The sequence below is a fragment of the Nesoenas mayeri genome (genome assembly GCF_963082525.1).
Source record: "Nesoenas mayeri genome assembly, chromosome: 28".
Taxonomy (NCBI): Eukaryota; Metazoa; Chordata; class Aves; order Columbiformes; family Columbidae; genus Nesoenas; species Nesoenas mayeri.
In genome coordinates, this window is record NC_137558.1 from 1,210,901 (window position 1) to 1,234,286 (window position 23,386).

Here is a 23,386-nt window from a genome sequence, read left to right on the forward strand (position 1 = left end):
GGGGACATGGGGACAATTATGGGGTCACAGGGACAAGGGAACACAAGGGGGGGACATGGGGACAATCATGGGGTCACAGGGACGAAGGGACACAAGGGGGGGACATGGGGACAATTATGGTGTCACAGGGACAAGGGGACACAACGGGGGGACATGGGGACAATTATGGGGTCACAGGGACAAGGGGACACAACAGGGGGACATGGGGACAATCATGGGGTCACAGGGACAAGGGGACACAACGGGGGGACATGGGGACAATTATGGGGTCACAGGGACAAGGGGACACAACAGGGGGACATGGGGACAATCATGGGGTCACAGGGATAAGGGGACACAACGGGGGGACACTGGTGGGGTCAGGGGGACAAGGGGACACAGGGGTTGGGGGCCAGTGACAGGGGACACTTGTGCGTCCCTCCCTGTCCCCCCCACCCCCCCCCCCCCCTCCCCGGGGGACCCAGGCGTCCGGGTGCAGGAAGCCACTGGCGGTTGCCCAACTCTGGGCCCCCGCGGGGGACACGGCGGGGTGGGGGGGGGGGGGGATACAGGGGACACGTGTGACACCCCCAGCGTTATCAGTGGGGCCCAGGGCATCCGCCACCCCCCCACCCCAAAACCGCATGGAGGGACCCAGGCATCCGGGTGTCCCATCCCCCCTGCGGTGACGCTGGGATGCTGCTGGGTCCCTGTGTCCCCCCTTTGTCACCTTTGTCCCCCCACATTCCTCATGTCCCCCCGCACCCCACTTGTCCCCTGGTGTCCCCATATGTCCCCACATCCCCCATATCCCACGTGTCCCCATGTCCCCCATATCCCATGTGTCCCCATGTCCCCCACTTGTGTCCCCATGTCCCCTCCTGACCCTACAGAAGCCAAAGGTCACAGGTGGCCCCGCCCACCTATGGGCATGTAGCCAAGCACTGAAAGGGCAAACGCTTCCGGTCACGTGGTTGGCGAGCCACCCAACCGCAGGGTGAACCTGGCAAAGGGGTGACGTCAGCGCTTCCCTGGTCACCATGGGAACTGCGCCGCCCCCGTGGCTTCCGGGAGTGCGGCGCGGCCGTGACGGACGGCTCGCCTGTCCAATCAGAGACCACCGCGGGAAGGGCGGGAAAAGCTAGCCCGCCCTCCGCGCGTAGCTGCGTCGCGATAGGCCAGCTAGATTATCGGCTCGTCTAATCAGCCCGGAGGGGCGGCCCCCAAGGGCGTGACTGGCAGGCGAGCAGCCAATGAGCGGCGGCCCCTCTTCCGGCTCCACGTCGGCAGCGGCGGGCGCAAAATGGAGGCGCTGATCCTGGTGAGGGCGGCGGGGCCGGGGGGGCCGCGGCCTTAATGGGGGTTAATGGGAGTTAATGGGAGAGACTGGAGGGCGGCGGTTGGGGTGCGGGGTGGGGAAGGGGGGGAATGGGGGGGGCTCGGGGGTGAGGTGGGGGAAATGGCGGGTAAACTGGGGAAATGGGGGGTAGTGAGGGGGGTAAACTGGGGGGCAATGGGGGGGTAAATGGGGGTCAACTGGGGCTGCCAGTGGAGTAAATGGGGGGATAAATGGGGGAGCAATTGGGGTGAACTTGGGGGGGCCGGTGGAGGAAATGCGGGGGGAGTCAATGGGGGCGGTGAGGGGGGAAATGGGGAGTAAATGGGGGTGTATGGGGGGCAATGGGGCAAACGGGGGTCAGTGTGGGGGGGGACATTCCCAGGTGCCCCTGGGTGGCCTCATCCTGCCAGGGTGACTGTCCCCAGCGGGGGTGACAGGGGCCCTTGGGGGGTGGCCATGGATAGTGGCTGTTGCTGGTGGCCACTGGTGGCTTTTGGTGGCCATTGGTGGCTCTTGGTGCCCATTGGTGACCCTTGGTGGCCCTCGGTGCCTGTTGGTGGCCCTTGGTGTCTATTGTGGCTGTTGGTGATTGTCAAGAGCCGTTGGTGGCCGTTGGTGGCCATGGGTGGCCCTTGGTGACCATTGGTGGCCGTTGGTAGCCCTCAGTGGCCCTTGGTGACCATTGGTGGCCCTTGGTGGCCATTGGTGACCCTCAGTGGTTATTGTGGCTGTTGGTGGTTGTCCATAGCCCTTGGTGGCCCTTGGTGGCCCTCGGTGGTCCTTGGTGGCCATTGGTGACCCTCAGTGGTTATTGTGGCTGTTGGTGGTTGTCAATAGCCATTGGTGGCCCTTGGTGGCCATGGGTGGCCCTTGGTGGCCCTTGGTAGCCCTCAGTGGCCCTTGGTGACCATTGGTGGCCCTTGGTGACCATTGGTGGCCCTTGGTAGCCCTCAGTGGCCCTTGGTGGCCCTCGGTAGCCCTCGGTGGCACTTGGTAGCCCTCAGTGGCCATTGGTGGCCCTCAGTGGCCCTTGGTGGCCCTTGGTGGCCCTTGGTGGCCCTCGGTGGTCCTTGGTGGCCATTGGTGACCCTCAGTGGTTATTGTGGCTGTTGGTGGTTGTCAATAGCTGTTGGTGGCCCTCAGTAGCCCTCAATGGCCCTTGGTGGCCCTCGGTGGCCCCCGGTAGCCCTCGGTGGCCCTCGGTGGCCCTTGGTGGCCCTTGGTGGCCCTCGGTGGCCGTTGGCGAGCTGGCAGCGCCCGGGGCGAGGTTCTGTCCTACACTCCGGCTGTGGCTACGGACAGTCAGTGCATCACAGAACTTGGTCCCGGGAGCTCGGGAACACCCGGATCCACGGGGACAGCGATGGGGACAGCGATGGGGATACTGATGGGGACAGTGACAGGGACGGGGACACCAATGGGGATACTGATAGTGATGGGGACACTGATGGGGATAGTGATGGGACACTGACAGTGACGGTGACACTGACAGGGACACTGACAGTGATGGGGACACCGTTTGGGACACAGACAGTGATGGGGACACTGATGGGGACAGTAACAGTTATACTGATGGGGACAATAACAGCAACGGGGATGCTGATGGGGCTGCTGACAGTGACGGTGACACTGATGGGGACAGTGATAGGGATGGGGACACTGATGGGGACAGTGACACTGATGGGGGGACAGTGATAGGGATGGGGACACTGATGGGGACAGTGATGGGGACAGGGATACTGATAGGGACAATAAGAGGGACAGGGACACTGACAGAGACAGTGACACTGATGAGGACAGTGATGGAGACACTGATGGGGACAGCAACAGGAAGGTGACACTGATGGGGACAACAACAGGGATGGGGACATTGACATTGACAGTGACACTGATGGTGGCAGTGAGAGAGACAGGGACACTGATGGGGACAATAACAGGGATGGGGACACTGACAGGGGCAATAACAGGGACGGGGACACTGACAGTGATGGTGACACCTATGGGGACACTGACAGTGATGGGGACAATAACAGGAACGGTGACACCGATGGGACAGGGACCCCTCACTGGACAGGGGTCCCGGTCACAGGCTCGGTCCCCATGTCCCCGGTGCCACTGCAGTGCCACACAGGTGCCAGGGGGTCGCGGTGCCACCGGGTGTCCCCAGCGGGTGTCCCCTGGGTGACATCGGCGGTGTCCCCGCAGGAACCATCGCTCTACACCGTCAAAGCCGTCATCATCCTGGACAACGACGGCGAGCGGCTGTTCGCCAAGGTGGGGGACGCGGTGACACGGAGGGGACAGGGCTGGGGACAATCGGTGGGGGTGGGACGGGGACATTTAGGGGTGTTTGGTGGCACAGGGAAGGGACGGGATCATTGGGGGGTGTTTGGTGGCACAGGGACATGGGGACAGAGCTGGGGACAATCGGTGGGGGTGGGAGGTGACACACACAGGTGACATGTGGCACCAACAAAGGGATGTTTGGTGGGACGGGGACATTGGGGGGATGTTTGGTGGCACAGGGACATGGGGACAGGGCTGGGGACAATCGGGGGGGTGGGAGGTGACACAGGCGACATGTGGCACCAACAAAGGGATGTTTGGTGGGACGGGGACATTGGGGGGTGTTTGGTGGCACAGGGAAGGGACGGGGACATTGGGGGGATGTTTGATGGCACTAGGACATGGGGATGGGGTTGGTGGCCCGGGGGGGGACTCCTCCCATGTCCCCAAGTGTCCCCAAGTGCCACTGTCCCCTCAGTACTACGATGACACGTACCCCAGCGTCAAGGAGCAGAAAACCTTCGAGAAGAACATCTTCAACAAGACCCACCGCACCGACAGTGCGTGACGGGGGGACAAGGGACACGCGTGTCCCCCCCCCGAGGGGGCCGCCACCCCCGCGGGGACACTGGGGACACGGGGAGGTGACAGCGATGTCCCCACAGGCGAGATCGCGCTGTTGGAGGGTCTGACCGTGGTCTACAAGAGCAGCATCGACCTGTATTTCTACGTCATTGGCAGCTCCTACGAGAACGAGGTGGGTTGGGGACAATGTGGGGACATCGCGGGGGGGGACAAGGTGGGGGGGACACGCCAGCGGGGTGGCTTGGGGACATGAGGGGTGACATGGGGGGTTGGAGGTTGGGGGGTGGGACATGGGGGTGACATGGGGGGTTGCAGGTTGGGGGGGTGACATGTTGGGGTTGCAGGTTGGGGTGACATGGAGGGGGTGACATGGGGGGGTTGCAGGTTGGGGGGGTGACATGGGGGGTGACACGGGGGGGTTGCAGTTTGGGGTGACATGGAGGGGTTGCAGGTTGGAGGGTGACATGGGGGGTGATATGTTGGGGTTGCAGGTTGAAGGGGTGACATGGAGGGGTGACATGGGGTGGTTGCAGGTTGGGGGGTGACATGTTGGGGTTGCAGGTTGGGGTGACTTGGAGGGGGTGACATGGGGGGGTTGCAGGTTGGGGGTGTGACATGGGGGGTGACATGGGGGGTTGCAGGTTGGGGGTGTGACATGGGGGGTGACATGGGGGGTTGCAGGTTGGGGTGACATGGGGGGGTTGCAGGTTGGGGGGGTGACATGTTGGGGTTGCAGGTTGGGGGGGTGACATGGAGAGGGTGACATGGGGGGTTACAGGTTGGGGGGGTGACATGAGGGGTGACATGGGGGGGTTGCAGGTTGAGGTGACATGGAGGGGTGACATGGGGGGTTGCAGGTTGAGGGTGTGACATGGGGGGTGACATGGGGGGAGTTGCAGGTTGGGGTGACATGGGGGGTGACATGGGGGGGTTGCAGGTTGGGAGTGTGACATGGGGGGTGACATGGGGGGGTTGCAGGTTGAGGGGGTGACATGTGGGGTGATATGTTGGGGTTGCAGGTTGGGGGGTGACATGTTGGGGTTGCAGGTTGGGGGGGGTGACATGGGGGGGTGACATGGGGGGGTAACATGGGGGATTGTAGGTTGGGGGTGTGACATGGGGGGGTTGCAGGTTGGGGGGGTGACATGTTGGGGTTGCAGGTTGGGGTGACATGGGGGGGTGACATGGGGGGTTGCAGATTGGGGATGTGACATGGGGGGTTGCAGGTTGGGGGGGTGACATGGGGGGTTGCAGGTTGGGGGGGTGACATGGGGATGGGGGGAACACAGAGGGGACAGGATGGAGGGGACATGGGAGGGTCACCGGGGGGTGTCTCCGGGGGTGTGACACCGTGTCCCCCCCCGTCCCCAGCTGATGCTCACGGCCGTGCTCAACTGCCTGTTCGACTCCCTCAGCCAGATGCTGCGGTAGGGGGAGCGGGGGGGCACAGAGGTCCTGGGGGGCACCTGGGGGTCTGGGGGGGGCACAGAGGTCCTGGTAGGACCTGTATTCTGGGGGGTGTCACCTATGGTTTGGAGGGGGGGGGAGCACAGGATCACATCCTGGGGGGGTTCCCATTGTTGGGTGGGTTCCCGTTGTTGAGGGGATTCCCATTGTGGGGGGAGTTCCCATTGCTGGGGGGGTCCTGGTTTTGGGGGATCCCATTGTGGGGGAGTCCCATTGTGGGGGTCCTCATTGTGGGGGGGTCCCCATTGCAGGGGGGTCCTGGTTTTGGGGGATCCCATTGTGGGGGTTCCGCATTGTAGGGGTAGCTCCCATTGCTGAGGGGTCCTGGTTTTGGGGGATCCCATTGTGGGGTGTCCCATTCCAGGGGGGTTCCCATTGCTGGGGGGGTGCTGGTTTTGGGAGGGTCCCATTACCTGGGGTCCCATTGTGGGGGGGTCCCCATTGCGGGTGGGATCCCATTGTGGGGTGTCCCATTCCAGGGGGGTTCCCATTGCTGGGGGGTGCTGGTTTTGGGGGGGTCCTATTACCTGGTGTCCCATTGTGGGGGGGTCCCCATTGTTGGGTGTCCCATTCCAGGGGGGTTCCCATTGCTGGGGGGTGCTGGTTTTGGGGGGGTCCTATTACCTGGGGTCTCATTGTGGGGGGGTCCCCATTGCAGGTGGGTTCCCCATACTGGGGGGGGTCCCATTGTGGGTGTGGGGGGGCGCTGAGCATGTCCCCCCCCCCAGGAAAAACGTGGAGAAGCGGGCGCTGCTAGAGAACATGGAGGGGCTGTTCCTGGCCATGGACGAGATTGTGGATGGGGGGTGAGTCCCCGTGTCCCCCCTCCCCGAGGTCTGTCCCCCCCAACAGGTGCCACCGGGCCCCACGGGGGGGTCACTGGGTGCTGATGGCTCCGTGTCCCCCCCCCTAAATTCCGCAGCGTCGTCCTGGAGAGCGACCCCCAGCAAGTGGTTCATCGCGTGGCCGTGCGGGTACGGGGGGGTCAGGAGTGGGGGGCCATGGGGGGGGTCATGGGGGGGGGTCATGGGTGCCCCCCAAGCACTCACCCCCCCCCCCATTGTGTCACAGGGCGAGGATGTGCCCCTCACGGAGCAGACAGTGTCACAGGTATGTCCCCATGTCCCCATCAGGACCCCCACCTGGGACACCCTGGAACCCCCCCCCCCCCCCACCCAGGACCCCCCGCCAGGGCTGGTGTTGCCCCCCCCGACCCAAGGACACCCAACTCCTGGGTGTCCCCAGTGTCACTTGGGTGTCCCTGAGGCCCCCCGCGATGTCCCCCCACCCATGGGTGCCCCTGTGCCCCCCCGCCGTGTGCCCCCCCCCAGTGCCACCTGGGTGCCTCTGCCCCCCCCCCATATGTCCCCCCAGCACCCACGGGTTTCCCCCCCCCAACACCGTGTCCCCCCCCAGGTGCTACAGTCGGCGAAGGAGCAAATCAAGTGGACGCTGCTGCGTTAGCGCGACCCCCCCTGGCCCCTCCATGTGTCCCCCCCAGCACCCATGGGTGTCCCCCCCCCCCCCAACGCCGTGTCCCCCCCCCCAGGTGCTGCAGTCGGCGAAGGAGCAAATCAAGTGGACGCTGCTGCATTAGCGTGACCCCCCCCCCGGACCCCCCATGTGCCCCCCAACATGTCACCCCCCCCCCCCCCCCCCCAAATCCTGTGTGTGGTCTCATCTGTCCCTGCGCCGCCCCCCCCCATCCATGCAGGGGGGACCCAGGCGTCCGGGGGGGATCTGGTGTCCCAAATGATGTGTGGGGGGTTCCCTCTTGCCCTGGGTGGGGGGGCCCCCAAACCTCCTGTCCCCCCCCTAACAAGAACAAAACCAGGAGCTCAAACGTCATCATTTATTGGGGCAAAGCTGGGGGGGGGAACATGGGGACAGGTGGATGCTGGGGGGGGGACAAGGCTCTGTGCCCCCCCCCCAAATCCTGTCCCCCCCTCACCCCCCTGCCTGCTATTGCTTTGCTTAAATCACAGTATTGACTTGGGGGGGGGGGCACCGGGAAAGTGGGGGGGCCAGTGCCAAGTTGGGGGGACAATAAGGAACGGGGTGGGGAGGGTGCAAGTTGGGGGGGGCAGTGCCAGTTGTGGGGCAATAAGGATTTGGGGGGGTGTGTAGTGATAAGGAGGGGGGGCACAGTGATAGTGGGGGGGTGATAAGGGGGGGTCACAGTGATGGGAGTGCTCAGTGCGGGGGGGCACAGTGATCGTGGGGGGCACTAAAGGGAGGGCACAGTGATGGGGGGGGGGCACAGTGTTTGTGGGGCAATACCGGGCTGGGGGGGGGGAGCGCTATTTACAGGGTGGGGGGTGCCCTGGACCCCCCCCTCATTATTGCAATGGGCTGGGCCAAGTGGGGGGGGGGGGGGGGGGTCCTGGGGTTTGTTTAGGGGGGAGTGAATGGGTCCCCCCCCATGGGGGGTGTGCGGGGCTTGCTGCCCTCAGTGCAAGAGGTCATGGCTTGGGGGGGCACCCTGGGGTTGGGGGGGACACTGTGGGTTTGGGGGGGACACCCTGGCCGGGGCGGGGGGGACGGGCTCCCTTCAGCCATCACTGATTGCTTAGCAGATCCCTGAGGTGCCGGGGACACACACACACACACACACACACACACAAAACACACTGGGGACCCCCCCCCCGGACCCCCCAATCCCACCCTGGGCTCTGGGGGGGTTCCCCGTCCCCGCGGGAGTTGTGCAGTGGGGCCGGGGGGGATAAGGGGGGGGACTCATCGTTATCCTGCCAAATATCCCAATTCCAGTTAAAAAATAGTCACTGAGCCCCGGGAGCAGCCGGGGGGGGGGAGGGGGGGGCGGGGGCTGTTGCCGAGCACGGTTGCTGGGATATGGTTACTAGGAAACGGTTGCCAGGGACCATGGCTGGGTCCCTCTGTCAGGTGGGGATGCTGGACATGGTTGCCAGGCAACCACTGCTGGGTACCATTGCTGGGTAAACATCATCTCCTGGTTGCCAGGCAACCGTTGCCGGTCCTGTTGCCAGGTAACCGTTGTCAGGCGGGTTACCAGGGAACCATCACGGGGTGGAGCGGGGGGGGGAGGTGTTGCCAGGTAACCATTGCTGGGTGGGTGGGGCCTGTTGCCAGGTAACCATTGCCACGGCAATGCTGTTGCCGGGCAGATTTCCGGGTTCCTTCACCGGGTACCCATTGGTGGCTGGTTGCTGGGCAACTGTTGCCAGGGAACCATTCTGGGATGGTTGCTGGGTAACCGCCCCTGCCCGGTTGCCTGGCAACAGTTGCTGGGTTGCGCTGGGGTGGGGGGGTGCTGGGTGACTGTTGCCAGGTACCGGTTGCCGGGCAACAGTTGCTGAGTGATGCTTTTCAGGTACCACTTGCCTGGTTGCTGGGTACCGGTTGCCAGGTGATGGTTGCCAGGCAACGGTTGCCGGGGGGGGGGGGTCAGTATGGGGAGAAGAGCAGGGGCGCATGTGCGGGGCGCAGGGGCCCGGGCGCGGGGCGCAGCAGCGCGGGGGCCAGGGGGGGCCCGGGCAGGAGGGGGGGCCCGGGGGGGCGCAGGGCCAGCGGGGGGGCAGCCATGGCAGCGGCGGCGGCTGCCAGGGCCAGGGGGGGCGGCAGCAGCCCCCCCCCCGCCAGGGCTTTGGGCAGCTCCTTGGGGAACGGCAGCGAGGCCTGAGGGGGGGGGGGACATGGGGGTCAGGGGGGGCACCCCCAGAGACCCCCCCCCACCTAAGTACTCCCAGGTCCCACCAACCCCCTCTGGGGCACCCGAGATCTCACCCCCTCGTCTCATGGGGCACCCCCAGGAACCCTGTAGATACCCCCGGGATACCACCAAGATACCCCAGCAACCCTATAGATACCCCCAGGATACCCCCAGGATACCCCAGCAACCCTACAGATACCCTATAGATACCCCCAAGATACCCCAGTAACCCTACAGATACCCCCAGGATACCTCCAAGATACCCCAGCAACCCTATATGTACCCCCAGAATACCCCCAAGATACCCCAGCAACTCTATAGATACCCCCAGGATACCCCAAGATACCCCAACAACCCTATAGATACCCCCAGGATACCACCAAGATACCCCAGTAACCCTACAGATACCCCCAGGATACCCCAACAACCCTATAAGATACCCCCAGGATACCTCCAAGATACCCCAGCAACCCTATGGATACCCCAAGATACCCCAGTAACCCTATAGATACCCCAGTAACCCTACAGATACCCCCAGGATACCCCCAGCAACCCTATAGATACCCCCACTTGTTGGCACCCCCCATCTCCATGCTCCCTTCACGGCACCCTATAGATACCCCCAAACATCCTATAGACATTGGGTACCTTATAGATGCTCTTATCACCCCATAGATAACCCCAAGCACTCTATAGATACCCCCAGTCCCCCCGCCAACCCCATGGGGCACCCCCTGAGATGCCCCCAGTCACCCTATAGATACCCTCGGGCACCCCCCCCACCCTATAGCCCCCATACCAGCTCTGGGGGGCTCCGCGGCTTCTTGTGGCGGCTCAGCAGGGGATTGGGCTTCCCGGCCACCCCGTCCCGGTGCCGCCGGCTGGAGATGTGCTGGGGGGGCAAGGGAGGGTCAGGGGACCCAGGCGTCCGGGCAGTGGGGGGGGGGTCAGGGGACCCAGGCGTCCGGGGAGTGGGGGGGGCCAGGGGACCCAGGCGTCCGGGGAGCGGGGGGGGTCAGGGGACCCAGGCAGCTGGGAGTAGGGGAGTCAAGTGGAGCTGGGGGGGCTCCCAAAAGCATTTGGGGGGGGGCGGGGTCTGGGGTCTTAGGATGGTTTGGGTGGGGTCCCATGAGGATCTGGGGGGGTGTCTGGGGGTCCCAGGGGGGTTGGGGGTCCCTCAGGTGTCTGGGGGTCCCAGAGGTGTCTGGGGGTCCCGGGCAGGTTTGGGGGGTCCCTCAGGTGTCTGGGAGTCCCGGGCAGGTTTGGGGGTCCCAGGGGGGTTGGGGGTCCCTCAGGTGTCTGGGGGTCCCAGGGGTGTCTGGGGGTCCCGGGCAGGTTTGGGGGGTCTCTCGCATGTCTGGGGGTCCCAGGCGGGTTTGGGGGGTTCCTGGGGTGTCTGGGGGTCCCAGGGGGGTCTGGGGGTCCCTCAGGTGTCTGGGGGTCCCAGGGGTGTCTGGGGGTCCTGGGTGGGTTTGGGGGGTCCCTTGCATGTCTGGGGGTCCCTTGTGTGTCTGGGGGTCCCGGGCGGGTTTGGGGGGTTCCTGGGGGTCCCAGGGAGGTCTGGGGGTCTCGGGGGGCTTTGGGGGGTCCCTCAGGTGTCTGGGGTTCCCGGGGGTGTCTGGGGGTCCCGGGTGGGTTTGGGGGGTCCCTCGCGTGTCTGGGGGTCCCAGGGCGGGGGTTGGGGGTTCCCTGGGGTGTCTGGGGGTCCCAGGGGGGTTGGGGGTCCCTCAGGTGTCTGGGGGTCCCAGGGGTGTCTGGGGGTCCCGGGTGGGTTTGGGGGGTTCCTGAGGGTGTCTGGGGGTCCCGGGGGGTCTCGGGGTCCCCGGTACCTGCTTGAGCTGCAGCTCGGAGTTGAGGCGCACGTTGCAGATCTGGCAGTGGAAGGAGCGCTCGGGGGGCTCTGGGGGGGTCCCCGCGGGCCCCCCCGGGCGCGGGAAGGCGCGGATGGGGCCCAGCCCGCTGCGCGCCTCCACCAGCGTCTTGTGCTTCGTGCCTGCGGAACCGCAGCTGGGACCCCCACACCCCCCATGGCCCCATGGCCCCGACCCCCCAGAGTCCCCGTGTCACCCCCACGGCCCCTGTGTCCCTGTGTCCCCATGTCCCTCGTGTCCCCATGTCCCTCGTGTCCCCAGACCCCATAGTGTCCCTGTGTCCCCAGACCCCCATCCCTCCATTGTCCCCGTGTCACCCCCATGTCCCCTGTGTCCCCATGTCCCTCGTGTCCCCAGGCCCCAGTGTCCCTGTGTCACCCCTGTGTCCCCTGTGTCCCCATGTCACTCGTGTCCCCATGTCCCCATGTCCCTCGTGTCCCCAGACCCCACAGTGTCCCTGTGTCCCCCATGTCTGCTGTGTCCCTATGTCCCCAGACCCCCATCCCTCCATTGTCCCCGTGTCACCCCCATGTCCCCTGTGTCCCCATGTCCCTCATGTCCACATGTCCCTTGTGTCCCCAGGCCCCACAGCATCCCTGTGTCACCCCCATGTCCCGTGTCCCCGTGTCCCTCATGTCCCCATGTCCCTCGTGTCCCCAGACCCCCATCCCTCCATTGTCCCCGTGTCACCCATGTCCCCTGTGTCCCCATGTCCCTCGTGTCCCCAGACCCCAGTGTCCCTGTGTCCCTATGTCCCCAGACCCCCATCCCTCCATTGTCCCCATGTCACCCCCATGTCCCCTGTGTCCCCCATGTCTGCTGTGTCCCTATGTCCCCAGACCCCCATCCCTCCATTGTCCCCGTGTCACCCCTATGTCCCCTGTGTCCCCATGTCCCTCATGTCCCCAGACCCCACAGTGTCCCTGTGTCCCCAGACCCCTATCCCTCCATTGTCCTCGTGTCACCCCCATGTCCCGTACCCCCATGTCCCCTGTGTCCCCATGTCCCTCGTGTCCCCAGACCCCACAGTGACCCTGTGTCACCCCCATGTCCCGTGTCCCTCATGTCCCCAGACCCCACAGTGTCCCTGTGTCCCTATGTCCCCAGACCCCCATCCCTCCATTGTCCCCGTGTCACCCCCATGTCCCCTGTGTCCCCATGTCCCTCGTGTCCCTGTGTCCCCCATGTCTGCTGTGTCCCTATGTCCCCAGACCCCCATCCCTCCATTGTCCCCGTGTCACCCCCACATCCTATGTCCCCATGTCCCCAGACCCACCTGCCCTCCAGTGTCCCCATGTCCCTCGTGTCCCCAGACCCCACAGTGTCCCTGTGTCTCCCCCGTGTCCCCGTGTCCCCACCTTTGTTGTGCGCCTCCAGCTGGGACAGGGAGTTGACGGCCACCTTGCAGAGCGCGCAGTACAGCAGCCGCTTGGCCTTGGCCTTCTCCTCCTCCTCCTCCTCGCCCCCCGGCCCCCCCTGCGCCCCCCCCGCCGGCTCCGCGCCCTGGGGGGGCACCGCGGGGGGCGAGGGGGACCCGGGGGCGCCGGGGGCAGCGGGGGCGGGGGGCTGCTCGCCTGCAAATTATGGGGGTCAGGGGGATGCACAGGGACCCCCCCCGCCCCGGGGGTCAGGGGGGACCCAGGCGTCCGGGGGTGTCATAGGGACACGTGGGGACACCCCAGGGTGGGGGGGGACCCAGGGGTGCAATGGGGACACATGGGGACACCCCAGGGTGTGGGGGGACCCAGAGGTGTCATGGGGACACCCCAGGGTGGGGGGGGACCCAGTGGTGCAATGGGGACACATAGGGACACCCCAGGGTGGGGAGGGACCCAGGGGTGTCATAGGGACACATGGGGACACCCCAGGGTGTGGGGGGGACCCAGGCATCCGGGGGTGTCATAGGGACACGTGGGGACACCCCAGGGTATGGGGGGACCCAGAGGTGTCATGGGGACACCCCAGCGTGGGGGGGGACCCAGGGGTGTCATAGGGACACGTGGGGACACTCCAGGGTGTGGGGGAACACAGGGGTGTCATAGGGACACATGGGGACACCCCAGGGTGTGGGGGGGACCCAGGGGTGTCATGGGGACACATGGGGACACCCCAGGGTGTGGGGGGACCCAGACATCTGAGGGTGTCATAGGGACACATGGGGACACCCCAGGGTGTGGGGGGACCCAGGGGTGTCATAGGGACATGTGGGGACACCCCAGGGTGTGGGGGGGACCCAGGTGTCCGGGGGTGTCATAGGGACACATGGGAACACCCCAAGGTGTGGGGGAACACAGGGGTGTCATGGGGACACATGGGGACACCCCAGGGTGTGGGGGGACCCAGGGGTGTCATGGGGACACATGTGGACACCCCAGGGTGTGTGGGGGACCCAGGCGTCCGGGGGTGTCATGGGGACACATGGGGACACCCCAGGGTGTGGGGGGACCCAGGGGTGTCATAGGGACATGTGGGGACACCCCAGGGTGTGTGAGGGACCCAGGTGTCTGGGGGTGTCATAGGGACACGCGGGGACACCCCAGGGTGTGGGGGGACCCAGGCATCTGGGGGTGTCATAGGGACACATGGGGACACCCCAGGGTGTGGGGGGACCCAGGGGTGTCATAGGGACATGTGGGGACACCCCAGGGTGTGTGGGGGACCCTGGTGTCCAGGGGTGTCATAGGGACACATAGGAACACCCCAAGGTGTGGGGGAACACAGGGGTGTCATGGGGACACATGGGGACACCCCAGGGTGTGGGGGGACCTAGGGGTGTCATAGGGACACATGGGGACACCCCAGGGTGTGGGGGGACCCAGAGGTGTCATGGGGACACGTGGGGACACCCCAGGGTGTGTGGGGGACCCTGGTGTCCAGGGGTGTCATAGGGACACATAGGAACACCCCAAGGTGTGGGGGAACACAGGGGTGTCATGGGGACACATGGGGACACCCCAGGGTGTGGGGGGACCTAGGGGTGTCATAGGGACACCCCAGGGTGTGGGGGGACCCAGGGGTGTCATGGGGACACATGTGGACACCCCAGGGTGTGTGGGGGACCCAGGAGTCCGGGGGTGTCATGGGGACACATGGGGACACCCCAGGGTGTGTGAGGGACCCAGGAGTCCGGGGGTGTCATAGGGACACGTGAGGACACCCCAGGGTGTGGGGGGACCCAGGGGTGTCATAGGGACATGTGGGGACACCCCAGGGTGTGGGGGGACCCAGGTGTCCAGGGGTGTCATAGGGACACATGGGGACACCCCAGGGTTCAGGAGGGGACCCAGGTATGTGTGTGGGACCCAGGGGTGTCATAGGGACATGTGGGGACACCCCAGGGTGTGTGAGGGACCCAGGTGTCCGGGGGTGTCACAGGGACACATGGAGCCACCCTGGGGTGTGTTGGGGACCCAGGGGTGTCCCGGGGACACTTGGGGGGCTGTGGGGACCCACCTGTGCGCTCAGGCGTGTCTGTGGACGCCGGGGGCTCGGGGGGGTCCCCGCTGTCCCCCCCCCGGCGGGCCCGGGCGGCCTCCAGCCCCTTGAGGCGCCGCGCGTGGCGGTTCCCCTGGTAGTGAGCAGCCGCCTGGCTCTGGGGACAGGGGGACAGCGTGTCACCCCCTTGGGGACACCGCGACACCCCCCTGGGGACCCACTGCACCCACAGACCCCCCTCTGGGGACCAGGTCACCCCAGAATGTGGCACCTTGCGGACCCCCCCCACTCACCCCTGGGGACATGGGACACCCTGGGGATCCCCACCCTTGGGGACATGGGACACCCTGGGGACACCCACCCTGGGGACAAGAGTCACTATGTCCCCATGGGGACGTGGGACACAATGAGGACCCCCAAGTTTGGGGACCCTGAAGTCTGGGGACAAGTGTCACCCTGGAGACCCCCACCCTGGGGACGTGGGACACCCTGGGGACCCCCAAGTTTGGGGACCCTGAAGCCTGGGGACAAGTGTCACCCTGGGGACCCCCACCCTGGGGACATGGGACACCCTGGGGACACCCACCCTGGGGACAAAAGTCACTATGTCCCCGTGGGGACACGGGACACAATGAGGACCCCCAAGTTTGGGGACCCTGAAGCCTGGAGACAAGTGTCACCCTGGAGACCCTCACCCTGGGGACATGGGACACCCTGGGGACCCCCACCCTTGGGGACATGGGACACCCTGGAGACACCCAACCTGGGGACAAGAGTCACTATGTCCCCGTGGGGACACGGGACACAATGAGGACCCCCAAGTTTGGGGACCCTGAAGCCTGGAGACAAGTGTCACCCTGGGGACCCCCACCCTGGGGACATGGGACACCCTGGGGACCCCCACCCTTGGGGACATGGGACCCTACAGACCCGCACCCTGGGGACCCCCAAGTTTGGGGACCCTGAAGCCTGGGGACAAGTGTCACCCTGGGGACCCCCACCCTGGGGACATGGGACACCTGAGCACCTGGTCCCCCAAACCAGGGCAGAATCTGGCAGGGGGGACATGCGGATATTGGGGTGCTGGGGGGGTCCCAGACACCTGTGGGGGGGTCCAGAGTGCACAGGGGAAGTCCAGGGTGTTGGGGGGTCCCAGGTGTTTGGGGGGGTCCTGGGTGTCTGTGGAGGTCCCAGGTGAGGGGGGGGTCCCAGGTGCTGGGGGGACCCTGAGGGGGTCCCGGGTGTCTGGGGGGGGTCCTGGAGGGTCCAGGGTGTTTGGGGGGGTCCTGGGTGTCTGTGGGGGGCCAGGGGGGGGTCCCAGGTGAGGGGGGGGTCCCAGATGCTGGGGGGGTCCCAGATGCTGGGGGGACCCTGAGGGGGTCCCGGGTGTCTGGGGGTGTCCTGGGGGGTCCAGGGTGTTTGGGGGGGTCCTGGGTGTCTGTGGGGGTCCAGGGGGGGTCCCAGGTGCTGGGGGGACCCTGAGGGTGTCCCAGGTGTCTGGGGGGGTCCTGGGTGTCTGTGGGTGTCCAGGGGGGGTCCCAGGTGAGGGGGGGGGTCCCAGGTGCTGGGAGGGTCCCGGGTAAGGGGGGGGTCCCAGGTGTCTGAGGGGGTCCTGGGGGGTCTCGGGTGTTTGGGGGGTCTCGGGGGTCTGGGGGGGTCCCGGGTGTTTGGGGGGTCCTGGGGGGGATCCCGGGTGTTTGGGGAGGTCCTGGTTGTTCGGGGGGGTCTCAGGTGTTGGGGGGATCCCGGCAGTCTGGGGGGTCCTGGGGGGGTCCTGGGGGGATCCTGGGGGGGTCCCGGGGGGGGTCCCACCTGGGAGTTGAAGCGGATCTGGCAGACGCTGCAGGCGATCACGGGGCGCCGGGGCTTGGCCAGCGCGCTCCCCCCCAGCACCTTCGGCAGCGGCTCCATCTGCGGCACGGGATGGGGGGGTCACAGGCTGCAGGGGGACAGCACCCCCATGACCCCCCCCAAAACCCCCCCCCGAGGCATGCCCGGTGCTGGGGGGGGGCACGGTGGGGTGGGTGGTGGGGGGCTGTGGGTACTGGGGGTGCAGTGGGGGGCTGTGGGTGCAGTGGGTGCTGGGGGGTGCAGTGGGTGCTGAGGGGTGCAGTGGGTGCTGGGGGGGGACTGTGGGTGCTATGGGGGTGCCGTGGGTGCTGGGGGGGAGCTGTGGGTGCTATGAGGGGGCTGTGGGTGCTGGGGGGGAGCTGTGGGTGCTATGGGGGGCTGTGGGTGCTATGGGGGTGCAGTGGGGGGCAGTGGGTGCAGTGGGTGCTGTGGGGGGGCTGTGGGTGCTGGGGGGTGCAGTGGGTGCTGGGGGGGGTGCAGTGGGTGCTGAGGGGTGCAGTGGGTGCTGGGGGGGGAGCTGTGGGTGCTATGAGGGGGCTGTGGGTGCTAGGGGAGTGCAGTGGGTGATACGGGGGTGCAGTGGGTGCTATGGGGGGTCTGTGGGTGCTATGGGGGGTCTGTGGGTGCATTGGTTGTGGGGGGTCTGTGGAGTGCTGGAGCGGGTGGGTGCAGTGGGTTCTGTGGGGGGGGCTGTGGGTGCTATGGGGGTGCAGTGGGTGCTATGGGGGTGCTGTGGGGGTGCAATGGGTGCTGGGGGCGGGGAGGGGGCCGTGTCCCGGCTGTTTGTGCTGGGGGTGGGGGGGCCAGGCAGCTGCACCATGTGCCCCCCCCCCTCCCCATTCCACAGCGCCTCCGGAATCTCCCCCACCCAAACCCGGGGGACCGACCCCACCCGTCCCACCCCCCCCCATCCGCGGGTGGATTTCAGTGTCCCCCCCCCTCCCCCTTACCCCAGCGCGTCCCGTTGCTGCGGGGGGGGGTGGGTGACACGGGGAGGTGGGGGGGGGGGGGTCCCGGTACGGCGGCCGCGAGGGGGCGGGGCTTCCGCTCCGCACCGGCCTGTGCACCCCCCCCCCGCACCCCCCCAATGTCCCCGCAGTGTCCCCGCGTGTCCCCCCCCACCCGTGTCCCCCCCCACTCACCGCGGGGCAGCGGCGGCAGCAGCCGCAGGGCAGCGGCGGCGGCTTCGGGCAGCAGGAGGCGGCCGGGGGGGGGCGGCGCCCAGCGGCCGCAGCATCGCCCTGGGGGGGGACACACGGTCAGACCCTCCCCCGGTTTTCCCCTTCACCCCCCGGTTCCCGTTCACCCCCCCGTTCCCGTTCACTCCACCCCCGGGGGTTGCGGTGTTACCTGTGGGGTGGCGCTGTCCCCGCGTGTCCCCCCCCCCCGCAATGTGTCCCCCCCCCACCCCCGCGTGTCCCCCCCCGTCTCCGCGCTCAGCGCAGCCAATGGCGCCGCGCAGAAGTGGGGCAGGCGCGGGGTGGCGGGGGGGGGACACGCATGGGGAGCGGGAGATTCACGTCACACGCGTGTCCCCCCGGCCACGCGTGTCTCACATATTCTCACCTCCCCCCCCCCCAATTCCTCCCACCCGTGTCCGCGCTCGCTCACGTGTCCCCGCTCCACGCGCGTCCCCCCCCGCTCCACGCGCGGTTCTGCGCAGGCGCGCCGGCGGGCGGGGACACGCACATGTCGGGACACGCGTGGGCGGGGGCGGGCGGTTGCCGTGGGAACGGGCTCCCCACGCCCCGCCCACGCGCGCCCCAGGCGCAGGGTGGGGGGGAGGGAGGAACCCCGGCGTCCGGGTGGGGGGAGTGGGGTGGAGAGGAACCCAGGCGTCCGGGTGGGGGCTGGTCCCCCGTGGGTGCCTCTGATTAGAACAATAACACCCCCCACCTCGTGTGTGTCACCCCCACTTTGCACCCTCCCCACCCGGGTCTGTGGGGGCAGGTGGAGGGGGTCTGTGGGTCCGTGGGGGTGCGTGTGGGGCCCATGTGGGGTGTCTATGGGTGCAGGGGGATCTGTGGGTCCTTAGGAGGGTCTGTGGGTCCGTGGGGGGGTCTGTGGGTGCAGGGGAGTCTATGGGTCCATGAGGGGGGGTCTGTGGGTCCAGTGCGGAGTCTGTGGGTCCGTGGGGGAGGGGTCTGTGGGTGCAGGGGGTTCTGTGGGTCCGTGGGGGGGCGTCTGTGGGTGCAGGGGGGTCTGTGGGTCCGTGGCGGGGTCTACGGGTCCGTGGGATGGTGTGTGGGTGCAGGGGGGTCTGTGGGTCCGTCGGGGGGTCTGTGGGTGCAGGGGAGTCTATGGGTCCATGGGGGGGGTCTGTGGGTCCATGTGCGGGGTCTATGGGTCCGTGGGATGGTATGTGGGTGCAGGGGGGTCTGTGGGTCCGTGGGGGGGTCTGTGGGTCCATGTGCGGGGGTCTGTGGGTGCAGGGGAGTCTATGGGTCCATGGGGGAGTCTATGGGTCCATGGGGGGGTCTGTGGGTCCCATGGGGGGTCTGTGGGTCCGTGGGGGGGTCTGTGGGTCCGTGTGGGGGGGTCTGTGGGTGCAGGGAGGTCTGTGGGTCCATGGGGGGGTCTGTGGGTCCATGTGCGGGGTCTATGGGTCCGTGGGATGGTGTGTGGGTGCATTGGGGTCTGTGGGTGCAGGGGGGTCTGTGGGTCCATGTGCGGGGTCTGTGGGTCCGTGGGGGGGAGTCTGTGGGTGCAGGGGGGTCTGTGGGTCCGTGGGGGGGGTCTGTGGGTTCTGCGCAGCTGTTCTATGGGTGCCGGCGGCCCCCCCCGCATCTCCCGGGAGGGGGATGAATTATTGATGCCCGACGCGTCCCGGCTGCTAATGAGCCGCTAATGGTGTCACCCGACACCGGGGGCGCTCAACCGTGTCCCCCCCTCCGTGTGTGTCCCCACCCGTGTCCCCTCCCACCCACTCCCCCGTGTCCCTCACACTGCTCTGGGTCGGACACATTTATTGGGGGGGGGGGGCCCTGAGGTCGCCCCCTCCCCCCCCAAATTAAATACAAACCGAAGCCGCCCCCCCCCCCGCGCTAGTGCAATCACCCCCCGCGGCCCGGGGACACCCTGGGGACACCCGGGGGCACCCTGGGGACAATAGGGGGCGCTGTGTGGGTGTGTGTGTCCCCCCCCCCAATATAAACCAAAACCTTTGGGGCGCGGGGTCAGTGCAAAGTGAGGTGCCCGCGGGGGGGACACGGGCAGTGCAGCACACGCCGGGTGACACCGCGGTCGGGTGACACCGCGATGGGGGTGACACCGCGATGGGGTGACACCACGATGGGGTGACACCGCGATATGAGGTGACACCAGGTGCCCAAGTGACGCCGCGACCAGGTGACGCCACAAGCGGGTGACAGCGCGACCGGGTGACACCGCGATGGGGGTGACACCAAGTGTCCGAGTGACGCTGCGGCCAGGAGGCACCACAAGCGGGTGACGCCACAAGCGGGTGACACCGCGACTGGGTGACCACCGCGATACGAGGTGACACCAGGTGCCCAAGTGATGCCATAACCAGGTGACACCAGCGATGGGGGTGACATCGGGCACCCAAGTGACGCCACAACCAGGTGACACCGCAGGCGGGTGACACCGCGACAAGGTGCCACCAGACACATCTGTCCCCAGGTCTTGTTCCGGCGCGGTGACAGTGACGGTGACAGCACGGCAGTTCCTGGCTTGGTGACGGTGTTGTCACCCCACCGGTGTCCTGAGTGTCCCCATGCTGCCCGGGGTCCAAGCATGGCACTGTCCCCCACGGTGTCCCAGTGACAATGCCCCGTGCAGGTTGTGTCACCCGGGCAGTGTCCAAGGGGTCGGTGCCTGTCTCGGTGTCACCCCTGTACCGGTGACACCCGTCCTGGTGCTTCCAGGACCGCCCGGTGTGACAGTCCCCAGCTGGAGGTCCCTGGTGCCCGGTGACACGGGTGACACGGTGACACCGGTGACACGGTGACGCTCAGGCCTCGGAGGCCGCCTGTGGCTTCAGCTGCGCCTTCTCCATAGCGGTGCCGTAGGGGCCCGAGCGCTTGAAGAAACCGAGCTGGGGGGGGACACAGGGGGCCGTGTCACCCCCGGGGGACACTGAGGTCCCCCATAGTGTCCCCCTGTGTCCCCACATATCCCCTTCCCCTTCTCATGGACCTCATGCCCTCCATCCCCTGTGCCACCCCATCCCCAGTGCCACCCGTGTCTCCTGTGCCACCCGTGTCCCTTTTCCCCCTCCATGTCCCCTGTGCCCTCGTGTCCCCATGCCCCCGCTGTCCCCATGTCCCCTGCACCCCCGTGGTCCCCAAAATGCCGCTCCAAGCCCCCCCAGACCCACCTTATAGAGTCCATAGCACAGCAGGGCCAGCAGCAGCAGCCCCAGCAGCACCGACAGCACCACAACCCACACGGGGACCCCGGGTGGGGTCACCCTTGCGCCCACTGCAGCCTCCGTCACCACCTGTCACGGGGTCACAGTGTCACCCAGGGTCACCTAGTGTCACACAGTGTCACCCAGTGTCACCCAGTGCCACCCCAGTGCTACCCTGTCCCCCACAGTGTCACCCAGCATCATCTAGTGCCCACTGCAACCCCGTCACCACCTGTCACGGGGTCATAGTGTCACCCAGTGTCACCCTGAGCCCACTGCAGCCCCGTCACCCCCTGTCACAGGGTCACAGTGTCACCCAGGGTCATCCAGTGTCCCACAGTGTCACCCAGTGTCACCCAGTGCCACCCTGTGCCCCACAGTGCCACCCAGCGTCACCTAGTGTCACCCGGTGACCACTGCAACCCCGTCACCACCTGTCACAGGGTCACCGTGTCACCCAGGGTCACCCAGTGTCCCACAGTGTCACCCAGTGCCACCCAGTGCCACCCTGTGCCCCACAGTGCCACCCAGCGTCACCTAGTGTCACCTGGTGCCCACTGCAACCCCGTCACTACCTGTCACAGGGTCACAGTGTCACCCAGCATCACCCTGCACCCACTGCAGCCCCGTCACCACCTGCCATGGGGTCACAGTGTCACCCAGTGTCACCCAGTGTCACCCAGTGCCACCCTGCACCCCACAGTGTCACCCAGTATCACACAGTGTCACCCAGTGTCACTGCGAACCCACCGCACCCCCCGTTACCACCTGTCATGGGGTCACAGTGTCACCCAGTGTCACCCAGTGTCACCCAGTGTCACCCTGCACCCCACAGCGTCACCCAGTATCACGCAGCGTCACCCAGTGTCACCCTGTACTCACTGCAGCCCCGTCACCACCTGTCACAGTGTCACCCAGTGTCATCCTGTGCCCACCACCCCGTCACCACCCGCCACCCACAGTGTCACCCCCAGTGTCACCCCCCAGTGTCCCCCAGCACCCTCGGGAGACCCCCCCCTGCCACCCTCTGATGTCCCCCGGTGTGTCCCCCCGTGTCACCTGCAGCCGCTGCCGGGGGTAGTGCTGGGGACGCACTCGGTACGGCAGCCGCAGCACCCGGAACTCGGCCTCGCAGCGCAGGGACTGCGCCCGCGCCTGCGCCTGCACCCATGGGTGCGCATGGACATGGTGTCAGTGCCACGGCACCCATGGGTATGCATGGACACAGGTGTCAGCACCCATGGGTATGCATGGACACCAGTGTCAGCACCCATGGGTGCGCATGGACATGGTGTCAGTGCCACGGCACCCACGGGTGGGCATGGACATGGTGTCAGTGCCACGGCACCCACGGGTGGGCATGGACACCGGTGTCAGCACCCATGGGTGCGCAATGGACATGGTGTCAGTGCCACGGCACCCATGGGTGCACGTGGACATGGTGTCAGTGCCACGGCCCCCATGGGTGGGCATGGACACCAGTGTCAGCACCCATGGGTGCGCATGGACATGGTGTCAGTGCCATGGCACCCACGGAGGGGCATGGACATGGTGTCAGTGCCACGGCACCCATGGGTGCGCATGGACATGGTGTCAGTGCCACAGCACCCACGGGTGGGCATGGACATTGGTGTCAGCACCGCAGCACCCATGGGTGGGCATGGACACCAGCGTCAGTACTGCAGCACCCATGGGTGCACACGGACACCCATTGACACTCATGGGCACCCACCGAGACCCACAAGCACCCACAGGACACCCACAAGGCACCCACTGACACCTGTGGGGCACCTATGGACACCCCCAAACACCTCCAGGGCAACCCCAAACACCCATGGACACCCACAAACACCCACAGACACCCATAGACACCCCTAAACACCCATGGACACCCACAAACACCCCACAGACACCCCCAAACACCCATGAACTCCCACAAACACCCCCAGGGCAACCCCAAACACCCATGGACACCCACAAACACCCACAGACACCCACAGACACCCCCAAACACCTATGGACACCCACAAACACCCACAGACACCCACAAACACCCATGAACTCCCACAAACACCCACAGACACCCATAGACACCCCTAAACACTCATGGACACCCACAACCAACCTCAGACACCCCCAAACACCTCCCAACACCCACAGACACCCCTGGACACCCCAAAACACACCCCACAGACATCCCAAAACACCCATGGACACCCACAGAGGACTGTGGGCACCCAGGGTGCCAGGGGACCCACTGACCCCCCCCCTACGGGGGACAAGGGCACCCCCACCCTGGGGGGCTGGGGTACAAGGGGTCCCGGGGGGGGGGGGGGAGGGGGGGGGGCAGGATTCGGGGGACTGGTTGGGATGGGGGGGGTCCCGGGGGGTCCCAGGGGTTCTATGGGGTCTCGGGGGGTCTCACCTGGCGGGGGGGGGGGCGCGCGCAGGCGCAGGTCCAGGCGCAGGGTCACCCGCTGCTGCTTGTCCAGCCCCCCCATAGGGCAGCT

The 23,386-nt window shown here is 66.6% G+C and overlaps 2 protein-coding genes across 3 annotated transcripts in view; one reads left to right on the forward strand and one right to left on the reverse strand.

The window, feature by feature from the left end:
* Window positions 1–1,220: 1,220 nt before the first annotated feature.
* On the forward strand, window positions 1,221–7,462 carry COPZ1 (COPI coat complex subunit zeta 1). Of its 2 annotated transcripts, none has more exons than XM_080360684.1 (9): window positions 1,221–1,300; window positions 3,524–3,592; window positions 4,083–4,164; window positions 4,270–4,361; window positions 5,561–5,616; window positions 6,385–6,462; window positions 6,579–6,630; window positions 6,728–6,766; window positions 7,073–7,462. In XM_080360684.1, exons 1-9 carry the CDS (start codon window positions 1,283–1,285, stop codon window positions 7,118–7,120), a joined length of 534 nt encoding a protein of 177 aa, XP_080216810.1. In that variant the 5' UTR covers window positions 1,221–1,282; the 3' UTR covers window positions 7,121–7,462. The 2 variants fall into 2 exon arrangements, with proteins under 2 accessions (XP_080216810.1, XP_080216811.1); XM_080360685.1 differs by having other exon boundaries at window positions 7,206–7,462.
* A 1,620-nt stretch (window positions 7,463–9,082) lies between these two features.
* ZNF385A (zinc finger protein 385A) overlaps window positions 9,083–23,386 on the reverse strand; it is a gene marked incomplete at both ends in the record, with an annotated part of 19,937 nt that continues 5,633 nt past the window's right edge. Inside the window, 5 exons of the mRNA XM_080360561.1 lie at window positions 9,083–9,313; window positions 10,147–10,239; window positions 11,177–11,340; window positions 12,577–12,792; window positions 14,672–14,810. Of these exons, the coding sequence (XP_080216687.1) occupies window positions 9,083–9,313; window positions 10,147–10,239; window positions 11,177–11,340; window positions 12,577–12,792; window positions 14,672–14,810 (843 nt within the window). The remainder of the gene's footprint in view (window positions 9,314–10,146; window positions 10,240–11,176; window positions 11,341–12,576; window positions 12,793–14,671; window positions 14,811–23,386) is intronic.

Coding starts and splice junctions, on each gene's coding strand:
- COPZ1 (XM_080360684.1), top strand. Junction 3,593..4,082: donor GCGAGCGGCTGTTCGCCAAG/GTGGGGGACGCG, acceptor CTGTCCCCTCAG/TACTACGATGACACGTACCC. Junction 4,362..5,560: donor GCAGCTCCTACGAGAACGAG/GTGGGTTGGGGA, acceptor CCCCGTCCCCAG/CTGATGCTCACGGCCGTGCT.